Source organism: Lycorma delicatula, chromosome 7 (assembly GCF_047948215.1).
Source record: "Lycorma delicatula isolate Av1 chromosome 7, ASM4794821v1, whole genome shotgun sequence".
NCBI classification, from domain to species: domain Eukaryota; kingdom Metazoa; phylum Arthropoda; class Insecta; order Hemiptera; family Fulgoridae; genus Lycorma; species Lycorma delicatula.
The window spans coordinates 80,693,747-80,714,428 of NC_134461.1; the positions used below are offsets into that span (position 1 = coordinate 80,693,747).

The 20,682-nt window shown below is 29.5% G+C and overlaps 1 protein-coding gene across 2 annotated transcripts in view; it reads right to left on the reverse strand.

Moving 5' to 3' along the window:
• Positions 1–790: 790 nt before the first annotated feature.
• The window catches only part of Tsr1 (Tsr1 ribosome assembly factor), a 38,248-nt gene continuing 18,356 nt past the window's right edge, over positions 791–20,682 (reverse strand). The window contains exons 4-12 of one of the 2 annotated variants that reach the window (XM_075370296.1): positions 19,254–19,454; positions 16,559–16,771; positions 11,738–11,906; positions 10,963–11,163; positions 9,953–10,176; positions 8,268–8,534; positions 7,457–7,567; positions 3,140–3,347; positions 791–1,049 (exon numbers count right to left, since the gene is read on the reverse strand). In XM_075370296.1, the coding sequence (XP_075226411.1) occupies positions 898–1,049; positions 3,140–3,347; positions 7,457–7,567; positions 8,268–8,534; positions 9,953–10,176; positions 10,963–11,163; positions 11,738–11,906; positions 16,559–16,771; positions 19,254–19,454 (1,746 nt within the window). In that variant the 3' untranslated portion in view covers positions 791–897. Of the gene's footprint in view, positions 1,050–3,139; positions 3,348–7,456; positions 7,568–8,267; positions 8,535–9,952; positions 10,177–10,962; positions 11,167–11,737; positions 11,907–16,558; positions 16,772–19,253; positions 19,455–20,682 lie in introns of both variants that reach the window. The other variant, XM_075370295.1, reaches the window with a different exon arrangement.

Below are 20,682 nucleotides of genomic sequence, written 5' to 3' on the forward strand. Positions count from 1 at the left end.
GAAATCCCATTGGTCACTTTGGTGTAAGCTACACCAAATTAGTCGTGACTCATGCTCAGAAATTTATCGATTCTGAAGGTTTTTAACATTTACTTTAACCACCATTTGGAACATTCAGTATGAACAGAAGTTCACTTATTTTTCAAACTGGACTGTAGCCTTACGTTTCCCAGAAATTTAACTTTGTTAGTAAGAAAATAAATTTTCTGACAGTCCAAAGCGTAAATACATTTTTTTTAAACACCCTCATTATAAATATACTTATATATGCTATACTATATATGTATATGTAATATACTTAAGTATATATATGAGATTTATTTATAAATATATTTAAATATTCACTTTTAGAAAGCTAATTTTACACATTGATAGACTAGACCTGGTCATTTTTAGCTGAATGCAAATAGGCTACTGGCTATAGTTTGAACCAACATAACCTCAGTAATTGATGTTTGTTTTATAATGAAGTGATCTACAAGCTCCCCACACATTGGAAAAGGTGTGTAAAACTTTAAGGAAACTTCTTAGAAAAGAAATAAATGCTTTGTATTTTTTTCTGTACTAATAAATATTAAAAATGCAAAGTCCAATTTATATTTGATTGACTATTATACACTCTCTGACAATGCCTTTTTTTATTAGTATACCCACAATATGTATGTAATTAATATTTTTAATGCTGGCTTCTAAATCGGCTAGTCTCAGGTCGATTCCTGAGCACTGTTCTGTGATTTCTCATACCATTTCATCCATCTCTTGTCCTCATCTAGGTTATAAATAAGCAAAATTTTCACAATATTGATACATATATTTAAATGTACATATAAATACGTACAGACCAACAAAAGCATAAATTATACATGTATTAATAAATAAATGATTTAACTAAAAATATCAGTTCATCTGAACATCTTTATCTTTTACATTTGTTGATATGTGTGGATCATACGACCATCTTGGAAAAACTCTTTTATACAAATTAAGCAGAACTGTATCTTGTGATTTTAACTGACCATCGAATATACATTTCATATGACCATGTGTTCCTGAAAATAATAGGAAAAACAAATTTGTTATAAAAGAGAAAATTTTAAATTTCTTTCAAATAATTTTTGTAAATTCTAATTTTTTTATTAGAAAATTTCCACTCATTGAAATTCTTGTAATGTTTGAAGACCTCAATTATTTTCTGAACAGACCGTTCAGAAAATAACTGAACATTTTTAATTGCGTGGCAACAAAGATATTTAGTGATTTGCAGTTCAGAGCATTGTGTTTCACATAACCTTCTCTGTAACCACATGATCTTAGATTGTTGAGTGTTATTTGAATGAAACAATTTTTGTAACTGCGATTTTCAGAGCAATGATACAACGGAAAAATTTGCATTTTACAATTTCCCAGCTGTGAAACTAAGGAAAACTTACATAGAAACATTACAAATTTTGAAACAAGCTTATGGAGATGATGCTCTGGGTCGTATGCAATGTTACAAATGTTTTCATGATTTAAAAGTGGTCGTCAGTCAACTGATGACCCATGACCAAGAAGGTCTTTAACTTACAAATGAATGATCTGGTACATGTAAATTGTCGATTAACTGTCAAAGAACTTCTAGAAGAGGTTATCTCAATAGGATCATGTAAATGGCATTTTGATTGAATAACTGAACAGGCACCTAAGTTTGTTCCTTATTTGATGACCAAACAGCAGAAATAAAGAACATTGAGTGGAAATGTATCAGCAACTTCTTGAACAAGCCAATGTCAATGAAACATTCCTGCAAAGGATCACAATGGGAGATGAAAGCTGGATTTATGGCCACGACATTGAGACAAAAATTCAATCATCACAATGATCGGCAAAGGATCTCCAGCCCTAAGAAAGCATGTCAGTCTCGATCTAATGTCAAAATGATACTCTTTTTTCGATTTTAATGGAATTGTGCATTTTTAATTCTTGCCTCAAGGTGAAACAGTGAACTGTGGATACTATCAAGGCGTTTTATAATGGTTACTTGAATATATCCGCAAAAAGAGACCAGAGTTGTGGCAAGACAATTCATGGTTCTTTTACCATAACAATACGCTCGCATACTCAGCTTTGTACCAAAAATCATGATTGTCCTCCCTACTCACCAGACCTGAATCCTTGCGATTTTGTCCAAAATTAAAATCGGTGATGAAAGAAAGCCATTTTGAGACTATTCATGACATTAAAAAAAATTCATCATGAACCTTAAAGGCCATTTCAAATGAAGCTTCCCAGGAATGCTTTGCAAAGTTTTTTTTTTTTTTTTTTTTTGTTTGTGGGTGAAAAACTCCTGGGCGTTGTTATCATCGCCCGGTAGATATTAGTAAAAGGGTAAAATAACTCCACTTTAAGTGGAAAAACTGCTGGAAAAAGTGTATGAATAGGGGAGGGGAGTTGAGGGGACAAGGACCAATAATCTGTAAAATTAAAAATAAAGATTAAAATTAAAGTTTGGTTATTTTCTGAACAGACCTTGTATTACTGTATCTGTTTTTTTTATTATTACATTGTATGCATGTTCTGAGTATCTTTTTAATTTAAGTGAAATATATTTTTTTTTTTTACTTTTTTGTCTATTTATTAAGTGTGTTACCAGATTAAGGTGTTCAATATACATGATAAACCTTTTTAATCTTTTAATTATCAAGATTCAACCTTGCAAAGGTCAATCTGGATAATCAGCATTCTACTGATTACAGCACTCAACTGTAAGAAATAGCAGTAGAATTAAAAAAGGGTATTTCAATCGCTATCTCCACAGAATAGTTCTATTTCAAATTCAATGCAGTTGAGGATTAGGATTAGTATTTTCTTTTATCTGTTTCATTTATTCTCTTTATCAAATAAGTTCTTCACAACTTTGAGGGTAATATGTCCTAAATGTCTATGATGTAAATGTTAAATAATATTGCACATTATACTATTACTATTTAGAGCTGGATCATATTAATGTTGTTAATGGATAATTATAAATCAAATTTATCGGATAAATAAACTTCCACAAATTTAGAAGAGAAAAAAATGAAAGAATTTTCCAATTCTTCCAATAAACATTAAATAATTTAATTAATATTAATTATTAATACTAAGATTAATAACTTACCTAAGGGTTCTTTAATATGACCTCTTCTTCCATATTTAGTCCTAAGTTCAATTGGTTTAAACCAGTTAATGTCTTCCCTATTAAAAAACATGAATCTTATAACAGCTGAACGTTTATGTACTTTAAATGGATGTCCTGATAATACAACTCGTTTGATTATTAATCTATCTGGATTAACTGACAATAAGCTGCCAGTAGCAACCAATGGCTGAAATGGAAATATAATTGTTGTAAATACTGTAGGTAAATTACTTAAAAACAGTACTAGTAAACTTAATAAAAACTCTGCACAAATTTCTTGATTTAAGAGTGTCAAGACATCACAGCAAGAAATAATATTTTGGCTGCAATATAAATATTTCTGCAGTTTGATAATGTTGGGATTATACTCCTCTCCTTTCATTACTTCAACTTATAAAATTATTAACATTATTTAAAACAAGGAAAATTTCTGAAATCAATTTTGCATTCCACATTAAACTTATTCATTTGTTTACAAAGCATGTAGAGAGACTTTTATTAATGGACTAACATTCTAAATTCCTGGCACCAACAAATCATATGTTGTTTTAACAAATATAGGTCTAACATAGGTCTAATCATCTTATCTATGATTTTTAGATTCATTTGATTTTTATAATCTTTAACATTAACAAGATCAGATGGTTTTGAATAATCGTAAGTGGGGTGAGGGTGTACACCTACTGGGTTTAACTAGAAGCTACTAAGAGAAGGAACTGTAATTTAGGCAATACAGTTACAAAAGAATAACAGAGCAAAGTTATCAATAGGACCCTAATACAAGCAACAATTATCCAGCAAGAAGAAATCTAGCATGAATATAATTTTGAGGGATTAAATAAAATTTTATAAGCAGTGATACAGAGATCACAGTTTCATAAAAGCGAGACATACACATGATTTTCTTTTTCTTTTAGTTTCCCAAAATATTATCAGGTTAATTTTGCATGTCAGGATTTCTGCAGAACTTGATATTTGATGATCCCCATCTCCTTATAATGAAAAATCTGATTGGACATCACATCACATGACTTCCTTGTACACTTATTAAATTTACATATACGCTTTTTTTTAATTAAAAGTACATAAAAATTTTATTTCATTAATAACTTCTAATTTTTAAAAAAAATTTATTACTGAATTATTATTTATTGTAAAATTTTTTTTTTACAATCAGAGGTTAATAATTATTAAATAAATCAATATACCTGAATTAAAAAAAACTTCAAAACAAAGGAGATTAAGTCTGATATCCTTGTAAGGTCCAAATATTTCATTAATTAAAATTTTATTTGGCTACAACTCTGGAAACCAATGAAAATATGTAACAGTGTTGAAAAGCTCTCAATGAGGGCTTATTACTGCAGTTAAGAAAAAGCCTAAAATTCTAATTTTTTGGATTTTGGGCTTTTTTAGATACTTCTGGTTCAATTGCAATCAAAAGGAGAGGTGCACAACTAGATGTTACAACAGTTCTAAATACAAAATTTCAACATCCTACAGCTAATCGTTTTTGAGTTATGCAAGATACATATGTACAACATGCCAAACTAGTCAAAATGGATTCAGGGATGGTCCAAAATGGATATTTCCATTGAAATCTGAAAACCAAAATTTTTCACGATCACAATACTTCCTTTACTTCGCACAAAGAAGTAAAAAACACAATTTTAGCATTGAAAAATTCCAGAAAGGTGTACCATGCTGACGTGTTGTTCTCGATATCTCCAGATTGGATGATGAAATGATTCAGATTAGATGATATTTGGCAAGATGATTTCTATATGTGAGGCACTGATGCTGTTTAATTTTGATCTTAATAGGTCAAGGGAGCGGGGAACTTATGGGTCCCATTCTTTAAAATTTTACTCATAAGGATAGGTATAAATCTTTTTCAAATAATGCCCCTTAGACAGCTAAGATACATTCTTATTGTGTTTAGTGTTACTAAAATCCCCAAACAGTTTCTTTTCTGCTTTTTGTTATTTCTGGATTCAAATCACATATTGTATTAATTAGATGATTCCATTACATTAATATATCACTTAATTCAGGGATGAGGGATGATCAGCTGAATTATTTTTCTTTTTAGTCATATAGCTTCATATCTTTAAGCTGATTACCTGATTTTAATGAAATCTTATGTAATGACTTCTGAGTATGGGTCATGGATATATTTATATTTTTTACTTACATATTTATATTTATATCATGAACCCTTGATGATAGTCAATGTTGCTGACTTCTTCTTTTTTTGGCTTTCCTTTTAGAGAAAACCAATGAAAGAATAAATAAAAATACCTACTTAAGTGTTATATGAACTTTAAAAAGTGAAATGAGCATCTCCATTTTTGAAACCAAAAGCAAATACTGAAAAAGTTTTTTTTCTTTTAAATGTACTTCTAATTCTAAGGAAAATAATATCCTGGCATAAAAAAATGAATGTTATGATTTTGTACTATGAGCAGAGATTCCACAAAACAGCATGCTATTTCATTTATTCACTTAGGCATTGAGTAAGTAAAAACAAAATACACTAACTGAAGGGAGAGAATTTTTGAAAACTGGGAAAACTATTCTAGAATTATCACATAAAAAGCTGGGCAGAAATATATATATAGTGATTCAACAGTGTTTTATTGAGTATTATGTGTCCATTATCCATTATTATAATCCATTATTATTAATTTTATTAATATATATATATATATATATATATATATATATATATATTAATAAAATTTTAATAAATAAAATATATTTATTTTAAATTTTAATGTCTGAATCACCTTTATTATTATTATTATTATTATTATTATATATATATGGATAAAGGTGATTCAGACATTAAAATTTATGGTGGAAAGAGATAAATTAAGTGATAGGCTACTAAGGTGTTAAGTAGGAAGACTGAGAAGGAAATGATGGTTCAAATTCAAATCTACTAAAAAGTGATTTAATAGAAAAGGTCTTCAAGCATGTGATAATTGAAAAATGCACATCAAATATACAGAAGAAACTAAACTTATGATGTTAGAATCTGTTTTTGAGATGAATGGAAAGACAAAGATTAAAGAAGTTTATACAATATTAATATACAGGTTTAACCTGTCTAAAAGGATTAGTGAAACAAGCAAAAAGAAAAGACAGAAAAAATCCTTAGCATATTCATAAAATAAGGGCCGTCGGCTTATCATTAAATATTAATGGGTCTGAACACAATTTCAACATTCAGGGTCTCCTATTGGCTATTTATGAAGCCACTGCAATTGTTTGCCTGCTAATGAATGGGAGATCGCCATGTCTGTGACAATTGTTTCTGCTAGTTGCGATGTGCAACAAGTGAACCAAAAACTGATGTGATCAGCATTTGACAATTAGTGCTCTGGCTGATCAATTTCTGCATGTTGGACACACCTCTATATACAAGATTGTCACAGAAAAGCTCAGATATCAAAAAATTGTGCAAGGTGGGTAATGAAAATGCTCACCAACAAACATAAAAAGCAAAGAATGAGGAGTGAATGAGTGTTTTTGGCTGCTATCAACAAGATGGAGATGATTTGTTTTCCCACACTGTTATGGGTGACAAAACAACTGTCAATGCAGAATCAAAACAACAGTCAATGCAGTGGTGCCATTCAAGTTCCCCAAAACCAAAAAAGTTCAAGCAATCTCCATCAGAGTCAAAAAAATGTTTGCTACAGTTTTTTTGGGACAAAAAGGACATCATTTTGGTTGATTTCATGGAAAGTAGATCAACAATTACAGCTGATGTGTACTGTGAAACTCTCACCAAACTGAGATGTGCGATCCAAAATCGATGATGCGGGAAACCGGTATAATCCTCCTTCAAAACATGTGTCCTCGCACCACTGCCTTAACCAAGAAGATTCAAGATTTTTGTTGGGAACTTTTTGACCACCCTCCATACCTTTCATCAAGTGATTACTTCCTCTTCTTGTATTTGAAAAAGTGGCTTGTTGGACAACTGTTTGAAAACGACAGTTCCTTGTCGTTATCAACTGGTTGTCAACTTCTATGCAAAGGGGTTAAAGAAACTGGTAGAGTGTTACGAAAACTGCTTAGAACTGAATGGTGATTATGTAGAAAAGTGAAGTAGGTGTGTAGTAAACTAAAACTAGGTAAAAACCTGTTCTCATGAGTTAATTTTTTTTGTAATGACCAAACAGCCCTTACTTTTTATATTACTTAGTTTTAAATAATATAAATATTCCTTCTTCTGCTATATGTATAGATCTTACAGAAAAGGTTTAACCGATCTAAAACACAAACCATTGAGCCATCGCCCTTCTCTTGAAAAGCCAACACTGAGCAAGGCGGAAACATAATTGGAGCATATACTGTAGCAACAACATTTCCCTCTGTTTGAAAATACCTTTCATACTGGAACAAAAACATAAAAATAAACAAATTTTAGAAGAATAAATAAAAATTATGAAATGTCACATACACTACTGATACATAATACAATACTGACACAAAACAAAATACGCATGCAAAATGTACAATCTAAGTGGAAGAATATACAAAACAAATATGATATGATTGTAGTGGTACATACATTAGCACTGAATTATTAATTATTAGCAATTATTATGCCATTTTTGAAAGTAAATTGTCTCATATAAGAATTCCTACATTTGTTAACTGATAGTAACCAACATACATAATTGTGAATCCATGATAGCAGCTAATTTTCTGAGTCAAACTACAAAAACTTATCCCAGTTAAAACTGATTACAGCCACATTAGAATCAGTCTTTCCATTTAGGCAGCACATATTTATGAACAAAAAAATAAGAATAAAGCCAATACAATGAATCCATTACATTATAGTATAACCGTTAGTCCATGATTTACTGTCAAAACTGCAGGCATGTTTTAATTCCATTTAAACTAACCTTTTTTAAAGAAAATTAAATCTGGCAGAAATAACCTGCAGAGAAATATCTACTTGCACTTTACAAAGCATCTCCATCCAAATCCATGGATTTGGATTCATAAGTTAACTTAGCCACTAAAAACCATTATGAAATATTATTTATGTTTTTAAAGATACAGAAGGAAATATTAAATCACTTACTTTATGTTTACTTCCATTAGTATGCTGACTAAAAATAGGAGATGCTTTAAAGCGCCTATATCCACATTGGAATATTAACTGCTCTTTTGATTTAATAGGTTCAGGTGCACTCTCTGTTGAAATATTTGGACGTTTAAGCACCATATTTAGAACAGACATTTTTTGTTCATGAGGCAGCATGCCATATAACACTATTGGTTGTTCACCTTTAGTATTATATAACTCTTCTGGGACATTATCAACGTGAACTGTAATATACCAGCCAGGCTGAAACAAAAATTTGCACAATATTTACATGTAAAAGAAAACTCATTGCTATAAGATCATGTCTTAGAAAAATTGAATCATTGATCATCTTTGTAAGCTAAAATGCTAAAGATATATTACGAAACAGAGTACAATAATTAACAACTACAATCAAGTAAAATTATAATATTTAGATTTTGTAATGTTTGGTTCAGTTTCAGTTTAAACATAGCAGTTTTGGGTTATTACAATGAATAACCAAAAAGGTCAAAGAGATGTTTACATTTTGCATTAACCAAATAATGAAAACAGAGGAGGACCTTCAAAATAACAAATAAGTACAACTCTTTAAGGAAAAAAGTAGTCTTTGGATAAGGAAACCAGATTTCAGATTACAGTAAGTCTATGTTTTAATTTACACATACTTTGACCTTATAAAACTTATGTACCTACTAGGCGTATTTGAAAAGTAAGTACAGTTTCCTTCTACTACTGCTGCAATGACGTAGAAGTCTATGAATGTAAATGAGGAAAGAAATTTTATGAATATAAAAATCTAAACATTAAAAAGAAAAAGTTGACCAACAACTTATAATATTCCTTAGCAAAAACTTTAAAACATTCGTTATGATGTATTTGGGTTCTAATAAACAAACAGACTTGGCAATCCATGGAAATAACAAGGATACATCTACAAGTAAGCAATAAAAAAAGGTACACTAGATATGTGAGACTCCTGGAATATATGAAAAAAGGTCACACAGATAAACAAAATTATTTCATTAGCCTACCATACATGTGAGTTAAAGAAAAACAAGATCATTCAAATAAGATTGTAGTTTACAAAAAATCACTTCAAGCGTTTTAACTGCTTTAATAATTTAATTCTTTTCCTCTTAAAACTAGGTTATAAATCTTAGGTTCTAGCTACACTCAAATAAGCTGTCATGTAATGATAATTTGGTAGTATTTTACATCAGTTTTAAGATTTTTGGTTTTTCCTATGAAGCGACAATGAAATTCTTAAAATTTATTTTACAAAAAAGAAAATAATAAAATCATTTAGATTTCTGACAGATTTTAAAATGCTAATTACATCAAACTCCCAGGTGCCCTTGCTCTGATAAGAGAAGCAAGATCTCCCTCCGTTCATACTAGTGAAAGTAAAGTAAAAAATTAACAAAGAAATTAACTCTGTTAAAACTAGAAGATTCTACAATAAATTTAGTAATGGAAGAATTTAAATTTTATAATTCATGAAAAAAAAAGCCAATTAGTATATAATATGAAATATAGTTTGTGTAGATATTTGAAATAGAAGACTAATATTCTACAAAAACAAGTTTCTAATCTTTAAAATTACAGACCAGAACTGTAATTTTAAATTAAGAAATCTAAATTATTAAGTGATTAATTACTAGTATTTGAAATTAACTTACCTGAGCACCATCAATTTCTTCTTGAGAGTGAATAATTCGTTTTTTAGTCCTATTAAAGTTTTGAAACTGAAATATTCTAGCATAATCTGAAGGAAGATCTTCTTTAGTGTCCCACAGAGAAGTCCGAAATGATTTTAAACCACGATATTTCTGAAAACGTTCTCTCGCTGCTACGTCAATTGGTGTATCGATTTCATCAGGAAACATTTTATCAACTCGTGCTTCTACACAAAACAATAAAAAGAAGTTACTTAAAAATTACTGTATAGGTAAAAAAGGGAATTAATATATTATTTTTGATACTAACTCCCACTGAAGTTGACAAAGGAGTAAAGTAAAAAAGTAGTAAGTAGTAGTTAAAATAGAAGTAGTATGTTATTATCTACAAGAATTTCAAGAAAGAAAGCCTATGTATGTAGGATTATGTGATATTAATTTTTAGCTGCTTCAATAAATCAAAAAAATAAAAACTGTTAACTTGAATTCTCTGGAAATACTGAATATTCTAAAACTTCTCGCAACTTAAGTATGTTTGAAGATTTTAAGTTAATTCTCAAGATTGTAGTTTAACTAATGATTGATAAAAAAAATACTAAAAAATGTTAAATTGTGCATTTTTCACATTAGGAACAAGCTTTATGGAATGATACCAAGAGTAGCATTACCACGTAAATGTTTTCAGTTTTCATGTTATTTTTCTTAGGATATGTAAAAATATTTTTAATTTCATATTTTTCAAATCTGCATATATTTTCACTGAAGTAACACATAAAAAAATTAAACATATCTGTTAGGTATCATAATCAAAAAGGCACCTGTCACACAACAAAATCCCACATCAGATTTAATAGGATAAATAAAGGGTGAAGAGGTTTCTTATTGGTTTCTTCATTAGTAGCTGAATACACAGCATGCTAAATCCAAAATGGGGGAAATGTACTCCTTCTAAGCTACAATAAACATTCTAGCCACTAACTAGAAAGTAATAAACTAATACACAAATAAATAACCTCTAATCTTTTTGAGTGTTTCTTCTTCCTCAGTAAAATTTACTTCCTTATCATAGCGTTCATCACCAAATGGTACCTCTGATACAGTGACAGATTCCATAGCTTCACTCTTTGCATCATTTTCATCAGATTCATATGACTCTGCAGCATCCATTTCCATTTTATCAGCATTCTCATCATCATCTTCTGAATCTTCAACATCTTCTAAAAAAATAAAAGGGAACATAAAAATTTTTAAATATATATGACATATTTATTAAGTGAAAGCAATAAATAGTTATGAAAAATGGGACCTTCTTTTAAAAAAAGAAAAATTAAAATAAAATGACAGAATAACCAAATGAGCAAACAGAAAATTTATTTTTCAGATTATTATTATATTATGGTAATTTATGATTAAAGAAATGGTATTTATGTAAACAGATTAAATATGCAAAAAATCATAGAATTATAACATTCAAGAACACAAATAGACGGAAGAAAAAAATAAGAAAAGCAGGAGTCCCTCTCTTCTACTAATGAGTAAGCTATATCCAGTTTTAACTTTAAAATCTAGGATGTACTTATAACTGACAGAATCAAAATCCAAGCTCTCTTTAAATTACACATAGGTTGTTATTGATTATGCTAACTAATATCACCCACAAGGAAATGTTTCATTTAAAGGTTTGAAAATAATATAAAACAGCTGAATACACAGAGTAAAATGCATTATCTAATGGGTTTTATCTTTATATTACATCTCATAATAATTTTATGTAAAATTTATTGTCACCTGCATCTACATCTGGTATCCATGCAGCTTGATATTCAGACATTCCTTGAGGAACTTTCTTGACTTTTTTAATTTTTCTTTCTTCATTGGCCTCAGCTAATTCTTCTTCAGTTGGCCAAGTCTGTTCAGCATCCATCGGATCCAGTATATTTTCACTATCTAAAGATTCCTTGAAAAATGTTTAAAAAATAAAACAACACTTTTTTAATTTTAATGTCAGTAAAAGTTAATGTCAGTATAGTAAAAGTAAACATTTTTTTTTGAGGAAATACTACCAATAGGCCATAATTTAATTATCATAATATAGATCTCAATGTATAAATAAATCAAGCATAATATGATTATAAATTTAAAAATAATATTTATAAATAATCTAGCGTAATATGATATGATACTGAACTTCAAAATAACTAAGAAATTTTTCTTAGGATACATAATCTCACAATATAGTTTTGAAAATTAATACTTTCCAGATCATATTAATCAATCTTAGTTAATTTTAAAATATTCAATCCAACCTTGAATATTGCCTGACTATGAATATTGAATTCCCTGCACTGATCCACCACTGGATGTCAGTCAACACTGGTTAAGTATATATTATTGTGATTTAACTTCTTTTTTTAAAATTAAATAACACAGCTAACATTACAATTCTCCTTTTAATCATCTAGTTAACTGGTAATCATAAATTTTGTGATGATATTCCTTGTACAACTGACAGCAACCATAAATTTAAATCCTGTATTGAATTTGGGTGTTGAGCATGAGGAATGACCTAATCTATATTTTCAGCAAAACGCTTTACTGAAAAGCAAAGCGCTAATATGTTTTGAACATATTATATTCTTATACATGCAATGTAGCTCAGTTTGTCTCAATCAATCAGCTGTTAGTTAGTAGTCTCATTTTTTTGTTAGTTCTTTATATTTATCCATTAATAATGATTGCTACAACTCATAATCCCATTGGTTGTGAAGCATGAGAAATAATTTGATTGCAAAAAAGAATTCTACAGTTGAAATTCGCGGGCAAATTTCTGATGTTTATGGGCCAAATATTATGAAACTTATAAAAAAAAAAGTGTTTTGTTATCACATTTTTACTAGAGATGAAACTGGAATTCTTATTTGAACATCAAGAAAAGCAGCAGTTGATACAATGGTGGCATTAATCATCTCACAGACTGAAAAATTTCAAACAAGAATGTTTGGCAAAAGTCAATGTTTAACTTATAACTTTTGTTTTTTCAAAGGGCATCTTTTGCTTGTCAAATTTAGTAATCCGGAACTGTATTGTGAATGACTAATTTTCAGTTACATGAAACTACTAATGATCTTATCAATGAGAAGATTAACATTATAACTTTGTTAAGGGTATAAACACATTCAATTTTTGGATGTCAGATACATCTGCAGAATAATGCGTTTGTTTGCTGTCCCAAATTCTGCAATCTTGAATGCTCAAATTACCACCAAATGAAAAGAAATTTCAACTCATCATAAAAGATTATATTTCTCATAAATGTTTCACAAACACAAATTCAATTAAACATTTTTGCATAGAATCCCTAATTAGCCATCTTACCTACATCAGTAATTTTTGCATAATACTAAGTTTGTATTCTATTCTATTCTATTCTATAACATATTTTGCTATAAAATAATTTTTTAATAAATTCTTAAAATTCTTTTAATAAATATCTAAAAGCTTTCTGATTTATAAAACACTTCTTGACTCGCCTATTACAAATTCTCAAAAGTACAATGCATGACAATTCATAACAAACAAAATTTCTGATAACATTCTAAGCATATGCGTGGCTAATTAAAAAAAAAAAAAAAAAAAAAAAAAACAGTTACAAGCAATGCATGAGCTTATGATAAGTTTAGAGCAGTAGCACTGATCAATGAAGATGGTCTCAAAGATGACTAAAAATGTTTTAAAGTAATTATTAAAAATGTTTTCATTATAAAATTTGGTTCATTTGTTGGTAAAAAATGTATATTTTACTTTCCTAGAGATATGCTGTAAGAAAGAGAGTATGGTAATCAGTCAAAAAATAGGGGTAGGTTTATTTAGCATTTTTATATGTTTCATGACTCAAGGAACCTGAAAAATAAAAAAAAGGTGGGAGTAATGTACATATGTACACGTGTTGATGTGTTTGAAGCTTAATAACTTTTGACAGACTTGTGTATAAGGGTCAATTTCTTAGTAAAATTTTGGGGTCAATAGTTTTTTAGGGTTAATTTTCTAAAAATTATGCAAACAACCTAGTAAGAAGAACCAGTAAGATTCGGCATTGATTGTTGTTTCTTGGGGCATAAACTGACTGACAGCGAACAACTCCTTAAGAATTGAAAAAGACTGTCAGCATAACATTTCGAACATGTGTGGATGTTTTCACTTTTTTTGTCTGCGACAAATTTTTGTCTATGTTCATGTGATGCTCGTTTAGTCTCAGGAGTGTAATGAAGCAGCCAGCTCTCATCCTCTGTGATGATTTGTTTCAAAAACTGTGGACCAGTCTTTGAATAACATTGAAGAAAAGAAAGAGCAGATACAAAACGTTGATATTTATGGTTGTTGATAAACATATGTGGGCATCATTGTGCACACATCTTATGGTAACCAAGCTGATTGTGAATAATCGCAAACGCACTACCATAACTGTTAACTGTTAAGTTCACTTGCAATCTCTCTAATTTTAATGCGCCAGTTACTCAAGATAATTTCAGTCACACGTTCCGCGTTACCTGTTGTATTTACTGTTGAAGGGCGCCCAGCACACAGTTCGTCACTCACAATTGTTCTTCCATTTCTGAACATTTGGCACCATTTTGTGATCATGGAGTGTGACAGTGCATTTTCACCATATACCTCAACAATTTGGCGATGAATTTCACAACTGTAATTTTTTGCCCATAAAAATCGGACTACAGAATGCACTTCTATATTGGACGTAGCCTCTAAAGAACACGCCATATTGACGACAATACAAAAATACTGAATGTTGTACAGAATTTCTGCTGGGGAAATGTGAAGACAAGACAACCAGTGCTACCATCATAAGACATTAAATATATCCCTTTCAGTTCGAGAAGACAGCAAAGGGTGTAACTTATTTTTTGATCCACCTCTCGTACTTCTTTTAAATAAAAGCGGGTAAGACTTTGGGAAAACACACACATGCAAAATAGGATTAGAAGTTAATATTTATTTAAAATTTTTGGGAATTAAGACATGACTTACTTCAGTAGAAAAGGTTATCTTATTTAACAGACCTTTATCTCGGTGAATGAGAAAAATTAAGTTTCCTTCTAACCTACTTGATTTCAGATAGTTTCATGGCAACAACATGAATCACTTATTTTCTTTAATAGTAAATTCTTTTTAAATAAATAAAAAATAGCGACAAACATTTTTTATTAACATTTAATTAATTATAAGGTCTGTAAATAAAATAATGAGACTAGTTTTTTTTGTTAGCCAAAGTGGCAACACTGTAAAGTTACTAGTAAACAAATGGTTATATGAACAGCTGATTTATATTAGGTGTTAATATTTTTAGTCTATTGTTGCCAGGTGAGACATAAGCAAACTTTTCATGAAATGGGTTATGTTGTACAAAAATGAGTGATACTAATTATGAACAATGTTGTGCAATTAAGGTTTGTGTTAAAAGTCTGTGAGAATGCTACTTGATTTTTCAAAACTGAAAAGGGATGGTGATGACGCTCTATCATGAGCCCAAGTTTTAAGTGGTTTAAAGCATTTTAAGATGGCCAGGAATCAGTTGTGGACAATCCAGACTCTGGAAAACCATTAACATCAAAAAGTGATTACAATGTTAAACTAATCAGAGACTTGATATGGGACGACCGGTGATTAACTGTCGGTTGATTGCAGAACAATTGAATTTGAACCATACCACAGTGCATCAAATTTTGAAAAAAGAATTTGACATGAAAAAAGTTTGTGCAAAATTGGTTCCAAAAAACCTCACTGTTGAACAGAAAAACAACTGGGTGGAAGCGTGCCGCAATCTTCTAGAGCAAATTGAAACTGATCCTGATTTTCTAAAAAAATATTATTACTAGTTATGAATCTTGGATATTTGAGTACAACCCAGAAACAACACTAGAGCAAGGAGTGGCACACTTCAAACTCACCATATCCCAAAAAAGCAAAAATGAGCTAATCAAACCCATGCTAATTTGTTTCTTTGATAATAATGGCATTGCCCATAAGGAGTTTTTGCCTACAGGACTATAAAACAATATGTTTACCAAGAAATTCTTGAAAGAGTGTGGAAAAGAGCTGCCCACATGAGACCAGCCATCAAAGACAACTGGATGCTGCTGCATCATTACAATACACCTTGTCACACTGCACTCTCAGTTAATGAGTTTTTGGCAAAGAAAAATATTCCTGTAGTTCCTCAACCACCTTATTTAGCTGACTTGAGTCCCTGTGACTTTTTCCTGTTCCTGTCTTTAAAAACACCTCAAAGGACACCATTTTGGAACAGTAGAAAATATTTAAAAAAATATTAACCAAACATCTGAAGGATATTCCAGTTTCCAAGTTCCAACACTGCTATGAAGAGTGGGAAAACCGTTTGAAGCATTGCATGGTTTCCCAAAGGAACTATTTTGAAGTTGTAGAGTCAATGTGTAATTTGATTGTAAATAAAAATTTTTTCTGTACCAGTCTCATTACTTTATTTACAGACCTCTCGTATACATGAAAGATTATTGTTTATTAGTAATTTTTAATAGTAAAAAAACAGTTATATTAATGGTAGTAAGTAATTACCTGCTTAGATGGATCAGAAACTTCAAGTACTTTAATATCTTGTTCATCAAACATATCTGCATCCCTACTTTTAGATGTTAATGGGTTTATATCGGTTGGAGCATCAATTTGTTTCATTTGAAAGTCTCCCCAACCTGGTATATGAACTAATGAATTCACAGACAATGGCTGCCCTCTAAGGTAACCTGTCACTTTTAAAACTCCTTTTCCACTCTAGATAAGGAAAAAAAATTTGTTTAACTTAAAATACAAAAATAGCACTTTTACAAATCAATTAACACATTAATTAATGTTGGATAATAAAGATTTGTGATGCAATACTTGCTGTGGTGAAGCATGCATTTGGTACAATAGACCGGCATTGATTTTACTTGGTCAGACAAATTTTTGGTTTCATATTAAAAAATAGTGAATTTTATGAATATAGATTTTACTAAGATTTCACATTTCAATGTTCAGTAATGTTTTTTGAGCTTTTATTTGTTGTAAAGATACATATGTTTACAGTAGCATGCAAATTAATCCAAACATAGATGTTATTTAATAAAAAGTAACTTTATTCAGAAAAAAAAAATCATACCTGTACAATTTGTGAATATCTAGTAATTAATATTTCCTCCTTTTCAGATGTTCTTCATGTATATGATTCACTTTATGTATATGATTTGGCATAGATTTAACAAGTGTTATATACATTTTTTCTATTCGTCAAAAAACTATTGATATTATTGCATTAATGAGATCAAATTTTATGCTAAAATTTATTTTTGACTATTGTCAAAGATTTTCATCTGGGTTTTTAAGTCTAGGGTGTTGCCTGGCCACAAAAGTATCTTAATGTTTCGTTCCTCAAAGTTTTTTTTATTTTTTTGGTAGTATGGCATGGTGCCAAACCTTGCTGGAACATCCAGTTGTGGGAATTTGTTTTGAAGTTGTGTCACAATCCTTTCTTTCATCTTGATATAGCCATCACTTTCCAACATACCATCAACTTTAATAAGTGAACAAGGGTCTTCATAATCAAACAGCATCAAAACTTTTTTTCTGGGATGTTTAACTGATTGTTGGATATGAGCTGGTGATGCATTTTCATCTGATTCTTTTCTAATGTATGGAATCCTTTTCTACTGAAAGTAAAAATGTGACTTGTTGGAAAAACATAATATTTTTCCAATCTTCTTGTGGTACTTAGCCCACAAGAGCCTTTTTTTGTTCATTGCTGGTGTTAAAAGCGCTTTTTAGCTGACTGATAAGCTTTCCATCCATTCAGTTGCAAGAAGTTTGCGTCTAAAATTTGTCACTTAACTCTGTTCCACTGGCTGCTAATTCTTGATTTAAGCCTACAGCAGATGATTTTGGATCATACTTTCTCTAACTAATAATCAATTTGTGTGGAGAAGTTTTTCTTTTAAGGCCATATTTGTTTTTCTTTTGAGAGGAGGTGGAAGGGAAACAGTTAATTGTTTTAAAATGGCATTCACTTGTTCCTAGTCTAATAACACAATCAGACTCTATTTGTCGATGTGTCATACTAGTACATAGGTCAGAAAAAGAAACAATTTTTGATTGCTTTCTTGCAGTTGGGTCCAACTATTATATATATATTCAAGACAAAAAATACAAAAATATGATTTTGTAACAAAAAATGAAATACTTTCACAAAAAACTATTTATAACATGAAAATTGTTAAATAACCAAAGAACAATAGCCTTACATTGCACATACAACCCTAAAGAGTGGGTGTGGTCAAACAGTGTAGCAACAACATAGAAACAAAAACAAAATTCCCATGTTCAGATTAATTTGTATGCTATTGTACTTTTCCTTATTTTCTCATTCTTTGCTATTGTACAATTCCTCTCTTTCTCATCCTTACCTCAGATCAAGGTTTCTCTTTCTTTCAATCTTCAGATTCTTTGACTGACTTAATTTTAGTAATTATTCTGGGTTGATTTATTCAAAAAGACTTTAGAATTATCAATATTTAGAAAAAAATTCCCAAATTAATAAAGATTCAAGTTTTCCATTTTTGGCAATTCTGCCAAAAATTTCTTCTATAATTATTGTTATTATATATATATATTCTATTAATATATATAATTATTAATTATTAATACATATAATTGCTTTTTAATACAATTTAGAAAGTTTCAAGAGAATTTTCTGTAAGAAATATTTTCCTAAAAATAATTTTATTGTATGTACATTATTCAATTTATTTTGTTTGTTTAAATACTTTTAGACTGTTTCAAGAAATAGTTATTATCACATGGTGTTCATTAGAGAAAAGTAAATATATTATTTTTAATAATATTCTGTATTCTGAATTATCATAGACTGAGTAATTTTGTATTCATTTTCACAAACAGTGCAATCATACTTCACTAAAAATCATAAAATTACATAGCAAATATGTAAAACTACATTTGAAATGTACTAAAATGAGCTCTAAACAGGAATAAATTAACAAAAATACTAATAAAAATACTAATTCTAATATTTCGGTCATCTACAATTACATGTGAAAGGGACTGTTTTCTAAACAAAATTATGATTTGAATATTCTAAAGGAGGATTTGGGATGTATAGCACTGAACAGAACCAAACAACATATTTAATTATAATTTATATCCTAATCAATATAAAGCTTATCCATGTAAGTTAACTATTTTTTTTCTTTTGAAAATAAATTACCTGTTCATTGCTTAAAAATGAGACAGCTTCTCCTAAAAGATACGAATGTCTGTCACGATGTACAATATTTCTTTGTTTTTGATTACCAATTCGTCTCAGAAGATTTAATGCATCACTATCTTTTTCTAAAACATTAATTTTTTCTTCTGGAAGCCAGTGATTAATAGCTTTCTGGATCTGAGATTTTGACTCTTGCTTTTTCTAAAGAAAGGAAAATGTTTTGTAAAAAGTATCAGCATAAACTGTTCATACAACAATAATTCTTCATTTACATTCATTTTTATACACAACTACATAAAGAACTGAGAGAATTAGAAAAATACAAAACAAGAACAGTTTGTGAAAATTTTAATGTAAAAGTACAGTTATGCAGTCATTCAGTAGTAGGAGACAAAAATATTCTGATTTTAGCCTTCCAACAATTAGGTATGCAAAATATTCTACATGACACAAAGTTTAATGTATAATATAACATAAGTTTGATTTCAGTTAAATACTAGGTCAGCAACTTATCATGCCACAATGATGGTTATTCTTTTAAACGATCTATTATTGTATTTCTAGTTACTAATAAAGAAATCATTAAAGACTGTCTTTTGTTATTAAATTAGTGAATATAACATTGTCAGTTTTATACAGTTATTTTTAAATTCTTAAAGCAACATGGCATTTTAAGTTTATTGAAGATTTTGTTAAAAAACTTAAAAATGAAAATAAACAATTCATTTAAAAAAATATTTACATAAGATAAAAAATTTTTAATTATGCATATCTAAACAGAAAAATTTACAATTATTTAAAATTTTGATTAAGCTGAACATTTTTCAATCATCTCATATTCCCCATTAAAATGTAAGTGAAGCATTGATCAATGTTGCAATAAAATATTGCAACATAATTTATTTATAAATAAAACTTGTTTATTAATTTTAAAAATAAATGTTTCCTTGTAAGTACTGTGTGTAAGGACAACTAGAGCTTAGCCCACCAGGCTGGTCTAGTGGTTATTTATCACAAATCAGCTTTGAAATTAGCTGATTTCAAAGTCAAGAGTTTTAAGGTTCAAATCCTAGTAAAGGCAGTTACTTTTATACGGATCTGAATACTAGATCGTGGATACCAGTGTTCTTTGGTGGCTGGGTTTCAATTAATCGACTATTCCTCAGGAGTAGTTGACCGATCGAGTCTATAAAAGACTACATTACATTCACATTCATACATTTAATCCTCAATCATCCTCTGAAGTAATACGGTAGTCCTGGAGGCTAAGCAGAAAAAGAGATAACTGTAACTTATACAAAAATATATATTGATTTTGAAACAAATTTTTAAGGCCATATCCCAATTACACTGAATTAGTTGTCAGCATATACACCAACTTTTGAGTTCAATATTAAACTATAGTGTTAAATATTTACATAACAAACAA